This window comes from Scyliorhinus canicula, chromosome 6, assembly GCF_902713615.1.
Source record: "Scyliorhinus canicula chromosome 6, sScyCan1.1, whole genome shotgun sequence".
In the NCBI taxonomy this organism is placed as follows: Eukaryota; Metazoa; Chordata; class Chondrichthyes; order Carcharhiniformes; family Scyliorhinidae; genus Scyliorhinus; species Scyliorhinus canicula.
The window spans coordinates 196,362,660-196,382,252 of record NC_052151.1 but is presented as its reverse complement, the minus strand read 5'-3'; the positions used below and the strand labels follow the sequence as shown (position 1 = coordinate 196,382,252).

The 19,593-nt window shown below is 46.7% G+C and overlaps 1 protein-coding gene across 18 annotated transcripts in view; it reads right to left on the bottom strand.

The window, feature by feature from the left end:
• The window catches only part of eys (eyes shut homolog), a 3,376,609-nt gene that overhangs the window by 860,883 nt on the left and 2,496,133 nt on the right, over positions 1 to 19,593 (bottom strand). For all 18 annotated transcript variants that reach the window (XM_038800705.1, XM_038800706.1, XM_038800712.1 and 15 more), the window contains one exon: positions 16,549 to 16,795. In XM_038800705.1, the coding sequence (XP_038656633.1) occupies positions 16,549 to 16,795 (247 nt within the window). The remainder of the gene's footprint in view (positions 1 to 16,548; positions 16,796 to 19,593) is intronic.

Sequence of the window (19,593 nt, the reverse complement as noted above, 5' to 3'; positions counted from 1 at the left end):
GCTGAGGTTCAGACAGGGTGCTTGAGGGATACAAGATAGCCAGGAGGGAACTGAAGAAAGGGATTAGGAGAGCTAAGAGCGGGCATGAAAAATCTTTGGCGAGTAGAATCAAGGAAAACCCCAAGGCCTTTTACACATATGTGAGAAATATGAGAATGACTAGAGGGAGGGTGGGTCTGATCAAGGACAGTAGCGGGAGATTGTGTATTGAGTCAAAAGAGATAGGAGAGGTCATGAATTTGTACTTTTCTTCAGTATTTACAAATGGGAGGGGCCATTGTAGCCACCGAAGTTGGCCATTCCCTCAATACAAAATGGAGGAACGCAAAGCTTGCAGGTTAAAATGGACATAGTTTGCAGCACAAGCAGGCTGCACCAAGCCAATGTGTATTCTGTCTGCTAAGAGAGTAGACAGCACCGAAACGAATTTTCCGCATACTAATGAGGCAATCTCCGGGATAGTTATCATAGTAATGGAACGATCCCAGGGACAATGGACACAAATAGGGAAGTGATTGCAACATTGTATGGGAAACCAGACACCCCGGCACCAGCGGGGTTCGAAAACAAAGTACCTGAAGGCCTGCCCAGTAGCCGAGGAACAGCCTCAGTATTGGGGGATTCAAACAAATCGATTGGGAAGAGACCCAATCAATTCCCAGCAGGTAGAGGGATCCGCCCCAAAAGGGCGCGAAGCCCTAGGACCTATAAAAGACAGGTTCCAAACTTAGTTCGTTCTTCTTGACCAGCCCTCCTCTCTTGACCAGCCCTCTCGACCAGCTTTTACTGAAGAAGACCTTGACCGAGAGAGAGGAGAGGTTTGGGACAGCAGCCGCCAGCAAGTAAGTGTCTCACAACGATCGCTACCAGAGATAGACACTCCTGACCCCTTTTTAACCCGTACCAACCTGAAGTCTGGGGACCAGTGCAGAGCAAGAGGCCTTGTCCCCTGATCCGGCAGTTCCCTTTAAGATAAGTATTGGTTTATTTAGTGGTAGGAATAGTTTAGTCATCTTAGCGTGTGCATGAGTAGATTATATAATAAACTCATTTGTTTGAACTTACTAATTGGTGTATGGTTTTATTGCTTTGAACTTGACCTTGAAACTTGTGGCGGTATCTTAATGATACCTGGCGACTCCAGAGCTAAGTAACGAAACAGCCAAATTGAGTGTTACGCACACTCACCCAGAACGAGCAACATCATATTGTTGGAGAGGACAGTGTGAAACAGACTGGTAAGCTGAGGAGATACTTGTTAGGAAGGAAGATGTGTTGGGCATTTTGAAAAACTTGAGGATAGACAAGTACCCCGGGCCTGATGGGATATATCCAAGGATTCTATGGGAAGCAAGAGATGAACTTGCTGAGCCGTTGGCAATGATCTTTTCATCCTCATTGTCAACAGGGGTGGTACCAGGGGATTGGAGAGTGGCCAATGCCATGCCCCTGTTCAAAAAAGGGAATAGGGATAACCCTGGGAATTACAGGCCAGTTAGTCTTACTTCGGTGGTAGGCAAAGTCATGGAAAGGGTACTGAGGGATAGAATTTCTGAGCATCTGGAAAGACACTGCTTAATTAGGGATAGTCAGCACAGATTTGTATGGGGTAGGTCTTGCCTCACAAGTCTTATTGAATTCTTTGAGGAGGTTACCAAGCATGAAGGTAAAGCAGTGGATGTGGTGTACATGGATTTTAGTAAGGCATTTGATAAGGTTCCCCATGGTAGGCATATGCAGAAAGTAAGGAGGCATGCGATAGAGGGAAATTTGGCCAGTTGGATAACAAACTGGCTAACCGATAGAAGTCAGAGAGTGGTGGTGGATGGCAAATATTCAGCCTGGAGCCCAGTTACCAGTGGCGTACCACAGGGATCAGTTCTGGGTCCTCTGCTGTTTGTGATTTTCATTAATGACTTGGATGAGGGAGTTGAAGGGTAAATTTGCAGATGATACGAAGATTGGTGGAGTTGTGGATAGTGAGGAGGGCTGTTGTCGGCTGTGAAGAGACATAGATGGGATGCAGAGCTGGGCTCAGAAGTGGCAGATGGAGTTTAACCCTGAAAAGTGTGAGGTTGTCCATTTTGGAAGGACAAATATGAATGCGGAATACAGGGTTAACGGTAGAGTTCTTGGCGATGTGGAGGAGCAGAGAGATCTTGGGGTCTATGTTCATAGATCTTTGAAAGTGGATAGAGCTGTGAAGAAGGCCTATAGAGTGCTGGCGTTCATTAGCAGAGGGATTGAATTTAAGAGCCGTGAGGTGATGATGCAGCTGTACAAAACCTTGGTCAGGCCACATTTGGAGTACTGTGTGCAGTCCTGGTCTCCTCATTTTAGGAAGGATGTGGAAGCTTTGGAAAAGGTGCAAAGGAGATTTACCAGGATGTTGCCTGGAATGGAGAGTAGGTCTTACGAGGAAAGGTTGAGGGTGCTCGGCCTTTTCTCATTAGAACGGAGAAGGATGAGGGGCGACTTGATAGAGGTTTATAAGATGATCAGGGTAATAGATAGTGGAGACAGTCAGAGACTTTTTCCTCGGGTGGAACAAACCATTACAAGGGGACATAAATTTAAGGTGAATGGTGGAAGATATAGGGGGGATGTGAGAGGTAGGTTCTTTACCCAGAGAGTAGTGGGGCATGGAATGCACTGCCTGTGGAAGTAGTTGAGTTGGAAACATTAGGGACCTTCAAGTGGCTATTGGATAGGTACATCGATTACGGTAGAATGATGGGGTGTAGATTAATTTGTTCTCAATCTGGGACAAAAGTTCGGCACAACATCGTGGGCCGAAGGGCCTGTTCTGTGCTGTATTTTTCTATGTTCCGTGCATCATTCAGGAGTTAATGGCTGGGATATAAAAAGAACTATTGAAGAAACGGATCACCGAAGCCATAAGAATAACCAAGGTATGTCCAGCCATGAGCTAATCAATTACCACATGAAATCATTATTGGGAGGGGTCATGTGACCAGAAACAAACATTTGAAATGTCCTGCAAAAAACAGGAATCTGGAAGAAATATGCCAATGGAGCAGTAACACCATCTGTATTCAAGAGGCGGATGGATATAGCACTTGGGGAGAATGGGATCAAAGGCTATGGGGAGAAAGCAGGATTAGGCTATTAGAGTTTGATGATCAGTCATGATCGTGATGAATGGTGGAGCAGGCTCGAAGGGCAAAAAGGCCTCCTCCTGCTCCTATCTTCTATGTATGTATCTCACTGCCCTCCTCTCTCAAGTTCCAAACCCTACTTCTGATTCATTTTGGATATAAAAAAATTAATTGAAAAGAACCTCACGCACAACCGCATCAACATTTGGAAAGATGGATTACAGTTTAAGAGACTGTCTCTTAAAATTTCAATTTACATCATCCTCAACCCTGCGAGAATTTCAAGAACACTGTAAACAAATTCTACCTCAGCCATGGATACCGGCAAGGGACTCAAACAATGACATCTCTTTTTTTTTGTTTTTCTATCATCAAAGTTTAAATTGGCCAAAATGCAACATCTTAATTTTGATCTTGTAATTTTGCAAACACGCATGCATGTGTGTATATGTGTGAATTTTATGTGATCACCTGAATGGGTTTTTAGCTCAATAAAAGCTGAGCCCTTTTGTTTAAAGGAAAGCCTGTCAGACTGGTTTCTTTGCAATCAGCATATAAGTAGTTAGGCACAGATATTGAATGAATACATTCATCCTTATAAATTACAATGAACCCTGTTACAATCAATCAAGTAGGAAAGAAAGGAGAAGCCCTGACACGTGTCCTTATCGGTCATAAATATTCAATAGTAGCTTCCAAAAGTGGATAAATAATTAAAAAGGGAAACTTTGCAGAGCAGTGGAGAAAGAACAGGGACAATAAGTGGAACTAATTTGGTAACTCTTTTTCAGAGAGCTGGCACTTGCTTGATCAGTTTCCTGTGCAACATTATTCTATTAGAGATCAGGACTGGAATTCTCCATTTGGGAGACTATTTGTTCTTCAGCCAGAGATGAATTAGCACAGATTTGCGCTCACGCTGGGAGTGCAAATTACAGGTGATTCACTGGGTCCTTGCCATACAAATATGTGCATGGTGGGGACTGCGAGGGATTCTCCCACAAATCTAGCTATTTTGAGCGGACGGCCCGACAGCGAGGTCCGGCGGCTGCCACCCCCGCAATGCAATTCCACCCCACCCCCACCACTGCATTTTATGGGTTCCTCCCCTCCCACAGTACAAGGGTGCCCCAAACCCTGACCACCCCCCAGAAGAGTTCCCTATTACAGAGACCTCCACCAGAAACCCCCCAATAAAGATTATTATATTAGATCATTATTCCCACTAAATTCCGACCAGAAAAGGAAAACCACATTAGCTGGGTTTAAACCCCCTCGGATCTTTGATCTGCAAGGCCTTCATTCATATCGATGTGAAATTGAATTTATTACCCTTTTTATGGAGGGTTTCCTGGAATGGGTTTCATTTGGCTGGTCTTCCCATCTGCAGCCTTTAACCCTTTAAAAAGTCTGTCAGCATCTGAAAATTAAAGATCCCTGAGAACAAAGTGAAAATCTTCTCACGCACAGTCTTAAACCCTTTAAACATCCTGTCAGCATGTCAAGCTCAAATATCTGTGAGGTGAAGATAAAAGTATTCCCTTTAACATGGTTGAAACTTCTGAAGAGGCTTTTTCACAGTCAATTTCATTATCCTTTAAAGTATTGAAGCCTCTCTTCAAACTTAGAAGCCTAAAAGCTTTGAACTGCATGGTTTACATTAAATTTCACAGACCACTGCGTTTTACAAGCTTTCTGATTGACAGGTCCAGGCACTTTCAAAGGAAAGATTACTGTTGTTTATTTATATAACTCTACCCTTAAATCTGAGGAGCAGCTGTTTTCTGAACAGTTTTTTTTTTAAAGAGGCTGTTTCTTTGTTTCCAAGAGCATCCAGGTGCTCAGAACATGAGACAGTCTCTTTGAAAAAAATCTACGGTTCGAAAAAAAGCTCCTCCTCTGAGTTAATCCTCCTCCCTGTAGAGCTATAAAACCAGCTTTTTCACGCTGGTCTTCATTCCGGAAAATTGTGCCCAGTGTGCAAAGGGGGTTGTTTCCCAAACATTCAAGTTGAATCCGGTTGGATAGCAGAGACTGCATTCCCTTTTCAATTGGCCTTGAGAAGATGGTATGCCTGGAGGATGGACCAATGGCAGGAGTATGAGGGTGGGGGCGGGTCACGTGTTGAAACCTCCAGGAATCACCACAGCCAACGTTAGCAACTTTGAAACCCAAGGTAGCTGGGAAATGCTTCAAGTTTATGCCAGGTTTCATGGTGACGCTGTAAAATTAATCAAGCTGAGAAGAACAAAACAGATGGAAATAAATTTTGGAATAACAAGCAAAAAAAGATCATTATCTATTGGATAAAAATGATCTATTGTAATGTAACGGAGGCTTGAACTGCAGCCTTGGGTCCGCTAAATAAAGAAATAAAGTATTGAATTCAGCAAAGGGTATCTTCATTCTCTGAAAATGACTGCAGAATAAAGGATTAGGGCTGTAATTTATAACACCAATGTTCTATACACAGCAAGGACTGTTTGGTCACAGTGCACTGACTTCGGATCCATAAGATTAAATACTCTTTCTTCCCATCTCTTATTTATTGTTTTATTCTTTCCGTGAAGGGAGACTTTAAATTACAGGAAGCATACATGCTCTTAGGCACATGATAAAGTCTAAATAATATAGAGATACACCTAGCCCATTGATCTAAAGTCCACACAAAATATCTCTATGATGGAAAAATTACATTGACCTTGCAAAAGTCACTGAATAGAAAAAAAATATTATACACTATATCGTAAAGCCACAGGATGTGAAAAGGACACCATTCATCCCATCATACCTGTGCCATATCTTACTCAGAGCAATCCAAAATAAATCATATGGCCCTCCTACCTTCTCTTTCAGTTTCTCTTTTTTAAGCATTTATCTGATTTTTGTCCCCATGTGCTACAATGTACGCTGCCTTAACTACTCCCTACATCAAAATGTTACTTGCTCCAACAACCCTCTGTATGAAATGCTTTTCTCTTGAACTCTCTCCTCACTCTCTTAGTGATCATTTTAATTTCATAACCTCAACCTGAGGAAATGGTCTTTTCCGACTCACGGAAAGGAACATAAAACAGGAGTCAGCACTTTAAGTCCATGCCACCATTTGATTAAATAAGAACATAAGAACATAAGAACTAGGAGCAGGAGTAGGCCATCTGGCCCCTCGAGCCTGCTCCGCCATTCAATTAGATCATGGCTGATCTTTTGTGGACTCAGCTCCACTTTCCGGCCTGAACACCATAACCCTTAATCCCTTTATTCTTCAAAAAACTATCTATCTTTACCTTAAAAACATGTAATGAAGGAGCCTCAACTGCTTCACTGGGCAAGGAATTCCATAGATTCACAACCCTTTGGGTGAAGAAGTTCCTCCTAAACTCAGTCCTAAATCTACTTCCCCTTATTTTGAGGCTATGTCCCCTAGTTCTGCTGTCACCCGCCAGTGGAAACAACCTGCCCGCATCTATCCTATCTATTCCCTTCATAATTTTAAATGTTTCTATAAGATCCCCCCTCATCCTTCTAAATTCCAACGAGTACAGTCCCAGTCTACTCAACCTCTCCTCATAATCCAACCCCTTCAGCTCTGGGATTAACCTAGTGAATCTCCTCTGCACACCCTCCAGTGCCAGTACGTCCTTTCTCAAGTAAGGAGACCAAAACTGAACACAATACTCCAGGTGTGGCCGCACTAACACCTTATACAATTGCAACATAACCTCCCTAGTCTTAAACTCCATCCCTCTAGCAATGAAGGACAAAATTCAATTTCCCTTCTTAATCACCTGTTGCACTTGTAAACCAACCTTCTGTGACTCATGCACTAGCACACCCAAGTCTCTCTGAACAGCGGCATGCTTTAATATTTTATCGTTTAAATAATAATCCCGTTTGCTGTTATTCCTACCAAAATGGATAACCTCACATTTGTCAACATTGTATTCCATCTGCCAGACCCGAGCCCATTCACTTAACCTATCCAAATCCCTCTGCAGACTTCCAGTATCCTCTGCACTTTTCGCTTTACCACTCATCTTAGTGTCATCTGCAAACTTGGACACATTGCCCTTGGTCCCCAGCTCCAAATCATCAATGTAAATTGTGAACAATTGTGGGCCCAACACGGATCCCTGAGGGACACCACTAGCTACTGATTGCCAACCAGAGAAACACCCATTTATCCCAACTCTTTGCTTTCTATTAATTAACCAATCCTCTATCCATGCTACTACTTTACCCTTAATGCCATGCATCTTTATCTTATGCAGCAACCTTTTGTGTGGCACCTTGTCAAAGGCTTTCTGGAAATCCAGATATACCACATCCATCGGCTCCCCGTTATCTACTGCACTGGTAATGTCCTCAAAAAATTCCACTAGTTAGGCATGACCTGCCTTTAACGAACCCATGCTGCGTCTGCCCAATGGGACAATTTCTATCCAGATGCCTCGCAATTTCTTCCTTGATGATAGATTCCAGCATCTTCCCTATTACCGAAGTTAAACTCACTGGCCTATAATTTCCTGCTTTCTGCCTACCTCCTTTTTTAAACAGTGGCGTCACGTTTGCTAATTTCCAATCCACCGGGACCACCCCAGAGTCTAGTGAATTTCGGTAAATTATCACTAGTGCATCTGCAATTTCCCTAGCCATCTCTTTTAGCACTCTGGGATGCATTCCATCAGGGCCAGCAGACTTTTCTACCTTTAGCCCCATTAGCTTGCCCATCACTCCCTCCTTAGTGATAACAATCCTCTCAAGGTCCTCACCTGTCATAGCCTCATTTCTATCAGTCGCTGGCATGTTATTTGTGTCTTCCACTGTGAAGACCGACCCAAAAAACCTGTTCAGTTCCTCAGCCATTTCCTCATTTCCCATTATTAAAACTCCCTTCTCATCCTCTAAAGGACCAATATTTACCTTAGCCACTCTTTTTTGTCTTATATATTTGTAAAAACTTTTACTGTCTGTTTTTATATTCTGAGCAAGTTTACTCTCATACTCTATCTTACGAATCATGGCTACCTGTACCATAACTGCATCTAACCACGTTGGTTCCACATCCTAACATCCCACCCCAGCCACATTTGGGAAGAGAGCTGATTTCCACTACCCTTGTGAGTAAATCAGTGCTTTCTGACATTATCCCTAACTCGAAGCAGCCCAACCACGGCTTACCAAATAAATTAAAGATAGTAGGTAACGTTTTGAAGCTTTGACAAAGAATCATCCAGACTCGAAACGTTAGCTCTCTTCTCTCTCCACAGTTACTGTCAACCCGCTGAGATTGTCCAGTATTTTCTGTTTTTGTTTCATATTCCAAAGAGGAATCATATAAAGTTGCTGAACAAAAGTAGCAAGCTTGAGGATTGGGAGCAGTTCAGAATTCAGCAAAGGATGACCAAGAGATTGATTACGAGGGGTAAAATGGACTATAACAGTAAACATGCAAGCAACATAAAAGCGGACTGTAAAAGCAGATATATAGAAAAATATTAGTGACGGCAAATCTAAGTCCCTTACAAGCCAAAGCAGGAGAATTTATAATAGAGAACAAGGAAATGGCAGAGAAATTAAACAATTACTTTTGTTCTGTCATCACAGAGAAGACACAAATAACTTCCCAGAAATGCGAGGGAATCAAGGGTCTGATGAGATGGAGGAATTGAAGGTAATTATTATTACAGAAAAATCGTGCTGGAGAAATTAATGTCACAGAAAGTTAATAACTCCCCAGGGCCTGAAAATCTACATTCCAGGGTATTAAGGAAGGTGGCTATGGTAATAAGGCATGTCACCTTCCAAAATTCTGTCATTTCAAGAACATTCCCGGCAGATTGAAGGGTGAAAATGTAACTCTGCTATTTAAAGTAGGAGGGAGGGAGGATGCAGGGTATTGAAGACCGGTTAGTCGAACATCGGTAATAGATAAATGCTAGGGTGTCATAGATCATAGAATTTACAGTGCAGAAGGAGGCCATTCAGCATATCGGGTCTGTACCGCCCCTGGAAAGAGCACCCTACTCAAGCCCATGCCTCTAACGCCTCAAGCCCATGCCTCTAACGCCCCCATCCCCGGAACCCAGTAACCCCACCTATCCATTTTGATAAGAAGTTGCAATTTAGCATGGCCAATCCACCCAACCCACACATCTTTGGACTGTGGGAGGAAACCGGAGCACTCGGAACAAACCCATGCAGAAACAGGGAGAACGTACAAACTCCACACAGTCACCCGAGGTCGGAATTGCACCTGGGCCCCTGAAGCTATGAGGCAGCAGTGCTAACCACCGTGCCACCCCGTGTATTATAAAGGATGTGATAGCAGGACACTTAGAACGGGCGGAATTAGACAAAGTGAACATGGATTTATGAAAGGTAAATCATGTTTGACAAACCCTTGCGGTCGAACAGTGGTTAGCACATTTGCTTCACAGTGTCAGGTACCCGGGTCCGATTCCTGGCTTGAGTCACTGTGTGGAGGCTGCACATTCTCCCCGTGTCTGTTTGGGTTTCCTCCGGGTGCTCCGATTTCCTCCCAGAAGTCCTGAAAGACTTGCTTGTTAGGTGAATTGGAAATTCTGAAAAGGTGCCGAAATGTGGCGACTAGTGGATTTTCACAGTAACTTCATTGCAGTGTTGACGAAAGCCTACTTGTGACATGAATAAAGATTATTATTACTGGAGTTTTTTGAGGACATACAATACTGTCTTCAAAAGGACAACTAGCAGAAGAGATAAGTGAGGGCAGCACGGTGGCGCAGTGGTTAGCATTGTTGCCTACGGCGCTGAGGTTCCGGGTTCGCATCCCGGCCCTGGGTCACTGTCTGTGTGGAGTTTGCACATTCTCCCTGTGTCTGCGTGGGTTTCACCTCAACAACCCAAAGATGGGGCAGCACGGTAGCATGGTGGTTAGCATAAATGCTTCACAGCTCCAGGGTCCCAGGTTCGATTCCCGGTTGGGTCACTGTCTGTGCGGAGTCTGCACGTCCTCCCCGTGTGTGCGTGGGTTTTCTCCGGGTGCTCCGGTTTCCTCCCACAGTCCAAAGATGTGCGGGTTAGGTGGATTGGCCATGCTAAATTGCCCGTAGTGTCCTAAAAAGTAAGGTTAAAGGGGGGGTTGTTGGGTTACGGGTATAGGGTGGATACGTGGGTTTGAGTAGGGTGATCATTGCTCGGCACAACTCGAGGGATGGAGGGCCTGTTCTGTGCTGTACTGTTCTATGTTCTATGTGCAGGATAGGTGGATTGGCCACGCTAAATTGCCCCTTAATTGGAAAAAATAATTGCGTACTCTAAATTTATTTTTAAAAATAGATAAGGGTGAACCAGTGGATATTCCTTATCTAAGAAAGGATATACTTGCTGTTCTTGTGGTTTCAGAAAGATTCTGATACAGTCCCACAGAAGAGGTTAGTGCGAAATTAAAGCTCAAAGCAGATGCAATATAATATGGATAAATGTGAAGTTATCTGTTTCCGATAGAGAAACAGAATGGAGGAGTATTAGTTGAATGATGATAGATTAGGAAATACTGATGTACAAATGAACCTTGTGCCCTAGTACGCCAGTCACTGAAAGGAAGTATGTAGGTACAACAAGCAATTAGGAAAGCAAATGGTATGTTAGGCTTCATTGCGAGAGAATTTGAGTGCAGGAACAAGCATGTCTTCCAAAGCTGAACAGAGGAGTAGTGTGTGCAGCTTTGGTCTCCTTATCTAAGAAAGGATATACTTGCTGGTCTTGTGGCCATGGAAGACCATTAATAGATCTCCACATTTTTTTTTTTAAAATTTGGATTACCCAATTATTTTTTCCAATTAAGGGGCAATTTAGCGTGGCCAATCCACCTACTCTGCACATTTTTGGGTTGTGGGGGCGAAACCCACGCAGACACGGGGAGAATATGCAAACTCCACACGGACAGTGACCCAGAGCCGGGATCGAACCTGGGACCTCAGCGCCATGAGGCGGTTGTGCTAACCACTAGGCCACCGTGCTGCCCTAGATCTCCACATTTGATTCCTGGAGGAGGAACATCCCAACTGAGCGGGCGGGAGCGCGCCCAATGGAAAAGGAGCAGCGGGAGTTTAAAACCTGCTGCCTCAACCCAGCCGATATTCTGTAGGTTCCCGGGCTTGGACTTGTGTGAACTGCAGCCGAAGCCTATTCCATTAAGTAAATACTTATGGTGTCAGAAGACTGGCTTTGGCGAGATTATTTCAGTTGCCATAGAGCTCGTGCAGCGAAGGTTCACCAGACTGATTCCTGGGATGACAGGATTGTCGTATGAGGAGTGGTTAGGTTGGCTGGGCCTGTATTAACTGGAATTTAAAAGAATGAGATGGTATCTAATTGAAATGTCTGAAAGTCTAACAGGGCTAGGCAGACTGGAGGCAAGAATGGTTTCTCTGGCTAGGGGTGGAGAATGAGGGGTCACAGTCTCAGGTTGCAGTGTTGCCATTTATGACAAAGATGAAGTGAAATCTCTTCACTGAGAATGTGGGAAACCTATGGAATTCTCTCCATAGAAGGCTGTGAATGTTAAGTTATGAATATATATAAGGAGGAAATAGATTTCTAGACATGAAAGGTGTCAAGGGGCACGGGGAGAGCATTGGGGTATTATGAAATGAAATGAAAATGAAATGAAAATCGCTTATTGTCACGAGTAGGCTTCAATGAAGTTACTGTGAAAAGCCCCTAGTCGCCACATTCCGGCGCCTGTCCGGGGAGGCTGGTACGAGAATTGAACCGTGCTGCTGGCCTGCTTGGTCTGCTTTAAAAGCCAGCGATTTAGCCCAGTGAGCTAAACCAGCCCCTATTATGCTGAGATAGAGGATCAACCATGTAGGGAGGCGGTGGTGCAGTGGTATTGTCACTAGACTAGTAATTCAGAGGACCAGCTTAATACTCTGGGATCCAGGGTTCAAATCCCACCACGGCAAATGGTGAAATTTTTAATTCATTAAATATCTGGAATTAAAAGCCTAATGATGACCATGAAACATTGCCGATTGTCGTAAAAAAACCCACCCGGTTCACTATTTAAAAAAGGAAATCTGCTGATCTGGCCAACATGTGACTCCCGAGTGAGCCACTCAGTTCAAGGGTCATTGGGGATGACAAATGCTGGCCCAGCCCACATCCCAGAAAGAATTTAAAAAATAATGAATGGCGAAGCAGGCATGAGGGGCCGAATCGCCTACTCCATCTACAAGTTTGCTGATGACACGACTGTAATGGGTCGGATCTCAAACAACTATGAGTCAGAGAACAGGAGGGAGACGGAGAACTTAGTGACATGGTGTAACGACAACAATCAGCAAATGTTAGCAAAACTAAGGAAACTTCAGGAAGTTAAGTATTGTACACATCCTTGCCTGCATCAATGGTGCTGAGGTGGAGATGGTTGACAGCTTCAAATTCATAGGGGTGGACATCATCAACAATTTGTCCACCCACGTCGACGACCAACCAAGAAAGCACAACAGCGCCTACACTTTCTCAGGAAACTAAGGGAATTCGGCATGTCCACATTGACTCTTACCAACTTTTACAGGTGCACCATAGAAAGCATCCTGTCTGGCTGCATCACAGCCTCGCATGCTCAGCCCAAGACCGCAAGAAACTTCAGAGAGTCGTGAACACAGCCCAGTCCATCACACGAGCCTGCCTCCCATCCATTGACTCCATCTAACCCTCCCGCTGCCTTGGAAAAGTGGGCAACATAACCAAAAACCCCTCCCACCTGGGTCATTCTCTCTTTCAACCTCTTCCATCGGGCAGAAGATACAAAAGTCTGAGAACGCGCACTAACAGATTTAAAAACAGCTTGTTCCCCGCTGTTACCAGACTCCAGAATAACCCTCTTATGGACTCACCGGATTTCTCCACTCATCTTCTCTACTGTGTAGCACTAAATTCTATATGCTCACCCGATATCTCTGTCTATATATTTACATTGTGTATTTATCATATGTCCAATGTTTTTCATGTCTGAAACAATCTACCTGGACTCAACGCAGATCAATACTTTTCACTGTACCTCAGTACAAGTGACAATGAGTCTAAATCCAAATCTAAAATCTACTGCTGTTCCTATTGTCGAGGTTTATAATTTTAAGGTTATGCACCTTGATCTGGACTCCCCCACAAAAGTAAATAGCTTCTCGCTATCTACCCTCTCAGATTCTTGAATCACCTTGAACATTTCAGTTGGATAATAGCTTCATCTTTTACAGTCAAATTAGGGGCCGGTTTAGACAGCTGGTTGGGTAGACAGCTGGTTGGTTAGACAGCTGGTTGGTTAGACAGCTGGTTAGCTAGACAGCTGGTTAGCTAGACAGCTGGTTGGTTAGACAGCTGGTTGGCTAGACAGCTGGTTGGTTAGACAGCTAGTTGGTTAGACAGCTGGTTGGCTAGACAGCTGGTTGGCTAGACAGCTGGTTAGCTAGACAGCTGGTTGGTTAGACAGCTGGTTGGCTAGACAGCTGGTTGGTTAGACAGCTGGTTGGCTAGACAGCTGGTTGGTTAGACAGCTGGTTGGCTAGACAGCTGGTTGGTGATGCAGAGCGAGGCGAGCAATGTGGGTTCAATTCCTATACCAGCTTAGGGTATTCATGCCTTTCCCCTCGCCTGAGCTGTGGTGATCCTCAGGTTAAATCACCACCAGTCAGTCTCCCCCTCAAAGGGGAAAGCAGCCGATGGTCATCTGGGACAATGGTGACTTTATCTTACCTTATAGTCAAAGAATACAAACCTAGGACACAATTCTCCCATCTGTGACTAAGTCCCATGGTGGGAGCGGAGTCAAAGACCCACACTGTTTCCTGCTGTGGAGCCTGATGTGAAATTACACCAAGGGCGCAATTCTCCCATCGGGAGACTAAGTCCCGACGCCGGAGTGAAAACCGGAGTGTTCCACTCCGGAGTCGGAGGGCGCTCCCAACCTGCTATTCTCCCACCTCAGGGGGGCTAGGAGCGGCACTGCGTCATTTACGCGCGTCAGACCTTGGCGCCGCGTACATTACGCAGCCGGCGTCGTGTAAATTACGTCACCCGTGCATGCGCAGGTTGGCCGGCGCCAACCCTCGCATGCACGGTTGCCGTCCTCCCCGCGGCCGCCCCGCAAGAAGATGTCAGATGGATCTTGCGGGGCAGCGGAGGAAAGGAAGCCCTCCTTCAGGGAGACCGGCCCGCCGATCGGTGGGCAACGATCGCGGGCCAGACCCGTTTTGAGCCCCGCCGATGCAAGAACTCCCCTCTCTGACCCACAGGCCGCCCCCCACCCCCCCAGTGTTATCACGCTGTTCCCGCCGGCACCAACCAGGTGTGGATGGCGCCGGCGGGAATCTGTCGTGTTGGGCAGGCCGCTCAGCCACCCGTGCCGGAGAATCGCCGCTTGTCCGTTACAAACGGCGAGCAGCGATTCTCCCAGCAGCCAGCTGTGAAGCTGTGAATCTCGCCGCGCCGCTTTGGGGGGGGGGGGAGATTCACGTGCAAGTGCTTGGGGTGGCGTGGCGGGTCTCGCTCGGCGCCCCGGCGATTCTCCCACCCCGCGTGGGGGGGGGGGGGGGGAGGATTCCGCCCCATATATTCTGTCCCCGGAGTAATTAATTATGCATCTGTGAATTTCACGCCATCTTCTATGGCAGGCTTGCCTTGAGGCACCATCATATCTCAATGCTATATGTTAAAGATGCCCACATCACTGACCCACCATTGAAGACCGAAGATGAAACGAATGAAAATGGAATGAAATGAAAATCGCTTATTGTCACGAGTAGGCTTCAAATGAAGTTACTGTGAAAAGCCCCTAGTCGCCACATTCCGGCGCCTGTTCGGGGAGGCTGGTAGGGGAATCGAACCGTGCTGCTGGCCTGCCTTGGTCTGCTGTAAAAGCCAGCTATTTAGCCCACTGTGCTAAACCAGCCCCTCGTGATGGAGCTCGTGAAGAAAGAAGATGGACCTCCAGGATCATTGTTGGGCTGCAAGGTAAACACACCGGAAGCTGGAAGATTCAGCTGATAGATGCTCCACCCACCCACTGCTGTGGTGTTCCAGGATCACTGGTGGCCCACTTCCTGATGTCTGGAGGCGGTCCCAGACCTTCTTTGGGTGAGTCCCGACGTCTGCACGCCCATGTTACCCTAGACGTGTTCCTGAGCAGCGTCTTTTCCCCGCTGGTCAGGTCTTCATCTGCATCCCATTAGTGGGATGCAAATCGGTTTCACACTGGCCTTGTCTATTCCTGGCCGCTTGCATTTCTCTATAAATTTATTCGCTTCAACTTTGCTGGCTGTGTCTTCAATTGCTTCGACCTTAAACTCTGAAATTCCTTCCCGAAACCTCTCCCTCCCTCCCATGAAGATGCCTATTAAAACCAGCCTATTTAACTAAGCTTTCGTTCACCTGCCACTAACTCCTTCTTTGATTCACTAACAATTTTTAGCTGATCAAGCTGCTATGAACCACAGAGGTTTTACCACGTTAAAGGTGCTACATAAATCAAGTTGCTGTTCTTTATTGGCAATCAGGTGACAATTTACATGACAGCGAGTTCAAGGCTCCAAATGTGGGAATAAATGTGGGCAGCACGGTAGCATTGTGGATAGCACAATCGCTTCACAGCTCCAGGGTCCCAGGTTCGATTCCGGCTTGGGTCACTGTCTGCGCGGAGTCTGCACATCCTCCCAGTGTGTGCGTGGGTTTCCTCCGGGTGCTCCGGTTTCCTCCCACAGTCCAAAGATGTGCAGGTTAGGTGGATTGGCCATGCTAAATTGCCCATAGTGTCCAAAAGTTAGGTGGTGTTATGGGGTTACAGGGATAGGGTAGGGCAGAGGGCCCAGTTGGGGTGCTCTTTCAGAGGGTTGGTGCATACTCAATGGGTCGAACGGGCTCCTTCTACACTGTAGGGATTCTATGATTCCAGCTGTTTAATCGATTTGCTATATTTGCATGTTCATTATTCAACACATCCTCCCCGTGTGTGCGTGGGTTTCCTCCCACAGTCAAAAGATGTGCAGGTTAGGTGGATTGGCCATGATAAATTGCCCTTAGTGTCCAAAATTGCCCTTAGTGTTGGGTGGGGTTACTGGGTTATGGGGATAGGGTGGAGGTGTTAACCTTGGGTAGGGTGCTCTTTCTAGGAGCCGGTGCAGATTCAATGGGCCGAATGGCCTCCTTCTGCACTGTAAATTCTATGAAAGCCCAAAGGTGCACAATCAATATGGCGAGGCAGGAAAGCACGGTAACTGAAAATAATCATTACCTTTTTCTGTCAAATCTAAAATTAATGTTACAAGGTGAATTTTGACAAACAATTCAAAATGTGGTCATCATAGCAATAGAGAGAAATAAGGATTTTAAAAACAAAAACATTCTCTGATGGATTAGTATTAGGGTTGCAAATGCTCTGACCTACCTTCAAGGTGCGATGAATTACTTTGAGCTTCCTCAGCCTCTTGACTAACGACACTCCATGGCACAGCGGGCACCATAGTAGGTACAAGATGGAAGGTTCCAGCAGCTGTTGCCATAACAGAGCTTTTTGTGCTGATGGTGGGTTCAGCAGGTAGGCACGTGACATTGTTCAAGCCATCAACACATTCCGAGCCCACTGGACACGCATAGATAAAGCAATCATTGTAATTTTGCTCACAGTTTACTCCCTGAAAAGGAAAAAAAGAGAAAAATGGTCTCTCTCAAATACCTAATCACAGATTTGTCCCCATGTCTGGATGGGATTCCTCCGGGTGCTCCGGTTTCCTCCCACAGTCGAAAGATATGCAGGTTAGATGGATTGGCTATGGAAAATTGCCCCTTAGTGTCCAAAGGTGGTGTTACTGGGTTACGGGGATATGGTGGAGGCGTGGGCTTAAGCAGGGTGCCCTTTCCAAGGGCCGGTGCAGACTTGATGGGCCAAATGGCCTCCTTTTGCTCAGTAAATTCTATGAAAAGATTTGCTACAGTCTGAAGGCAAGAACAGGAACTTTAAAATTGACTGGTTGCTTCATGTAGGTCAACAAGCACATGGATGATGGATGAACAGGAACTTCAGCAGCAGAATTTTGGGTGGCCAAATTTATGGATGGTAGAAATTGGGAGGACGGCCAGGAAAAGTCCAGACTAAAACTCACAATGACGCCAGAGTGCATCTCCTTGGACCACACTTTAAAATTCTTCCTTGGTTGGAAAGTACTATGGGATGTCCTGCTATGTGTTCTTGTAACACAGAGGGTTTCAAATAATGCTGCGGCTGAGACAGAGTTGAGTGATGTAACCGAGGTAGAAAGCAGGCGGTCAAAGTGGCAGCACAGATTGGCGGTAGGAAGCGTAGCTCGGGGTCAATTACGACAACGAGGGGGTTGTGTGCATTCTGGGTTCCTCAGACACTTGCCAGTCAGAGAAATGGAGTCGGTGGTCAGGGATCAGAGGTTGTGACAGGGGTCATCCAGGACTGAATATTGGACAAACATTTTGACAATTTAGGGCGGCATTCTCCCCTACCCGGCGTGACGGAGGGTCTCGGAGTAGGGGAGTGGCGCCAACCACTCAGGGGTCGGGCCTCCCCAAAGGTGGGGAATTCTCCCCACCTTTGGGGGCCAGCCCCGCGCCGGAGCGGTTGCCACCAGAAGACTAACGCAAAAAACCGGCGCCCCCGGCAGCGGGGCTGGCCGAAAGGCTTTCGCCGGTCCGCGCATGCGCCGGCAGTGACGTCAGCGGCAGCTGGCCGCTGACCTCACTGCCGGCGCATGCGCGATGTGGGGTTCTCTTCCGCTTCCGCCATGGCGGACGCGGAAGAAACAAGTGCAGCCAGGGCACTGGCCCGGAGTCTGAGCGGGGGGCCCCGATCGCGGGCCAGGCCACCGTGGGGGCACCCCCGGGGTTTGATCGCCCCCCAGGACCCCGGGAGCCCACTCGCGCCGCTGAGCCCGCCGTTCCAGAGGTGGTTTAAACCTCGGCGACGGGAGAGGCCTCCCAGCGGCGGGACTTCGGCCCATCCGGGCCGGAGAATCGCCGCAGGGGCCTCTCCGATCGGAGTGGCGCGATTCCTGCCCCTGTCACTTCCCGGGTGGCAGAGAATCTCTGCCACGGCGGGGGCGAGATTTTAGGCACCCCCAGGCGATTCTCCGACCCTGCTGAGGGTCGGAGAATTTCGCCCTTAGAAATAGTAGAGGGTTCAAGGATGAGGTAGTGGTGGGTGGAATGAACATTGCAAGTAATGACGACAATTGTAAATGCAATGACTAACATACACCCTGAGGTGTAGTCCATCCAGTCCAAGAGATTTATCCACCTTCAGACCTTTCAGTTTCCACAGAACCTTCTCCTTAGTGATGGCCACTACACTCACCTCTGCCCCCTTATTCACCTGGAGCTCTGGCATCCCACTGGTGTCTCCCACCGTGAAGACTGATGCAAAGTAACTATTCAGTTCCTCTGCCATTTCTTTGTTTCCTATTATTACCTCTCCAGCCACATTTTCCAGTGGTCCAATGTCTATTTTTGCCTCTCTCATCTTGTATAGATTGAAAAATAGTCATCCTATCTTCTTTTACAGTAAGAAGTCTTACAACACCAGGTTAAAGTCCAACAGGTTTGTTTCAAACACGAGCTTTCGGAGCACGGCTCCTTCTTCAGGTGAATGGAAAGGCTTGTTCCAGAAATGTTTATATAGACACAGTCAGAGATGCCCCGGAATGCGAGCACCTGCAGGCAATCAAATCATCAAAGATGCAGAGAGAGAGGTAACTCCAGGTTAAAGAGGTGTGAATTGTCCCAAGCCAGTTCAGTCGGTAGGCCTCTGCAAGTCCAGGCTTGTTGGTGGGGGCCGAATGTAATGCGACATGAATCCCAGATCCCGGTTGAGTCCGCATTCATGCGTGCGGAACTTAGCTATAAGTTTTTGCTCAGCAATTTTGCGTTGTCGCGTCTCCTGAAGGCCTCCTTGTAGAATGCTGACCCGGAGATCAGAGGCTGAATGTCCTTGACTGCTGAAGTGTTCCCCAACTGGAAGGGAACAGTCCTGCCTGTTGATAGTCGCACGATGCCCGTTTATTCGTTGTCGCAGTGTCTGCATGGTCTCGCCAATGTACCACGCTTCGGGACATCCTTTCCTGCAGCGTATGAGGTAGACTACATTGGTCGAGTCGCACGAGTATGCGCCGCGTACCTGGTGGGTGGTGTTTCCACGTGTAATGGTGGTGTCCATGTCGATGATCTGGCATGTCTTGCAGAGATTACCCTGGCAGGGTTTTGTGGTGTTGTGGTTGCTGTTCTGAAGGCTGGGTAATTTGCTGCAAACAATGGTTTGTTTGAGGTTGCGCGGTTGTTTGAAGGCCAGTAGTGGGGGTGTGGGGATGACCTTGGCAAGATGTCCATCCTCGCTGATGATGTGTTGGAGGCTGCGAAGAAGATGTCGTAGTTTCTCCACCCCAGGAAAGTACTGGACGACGAAGGGTACTCT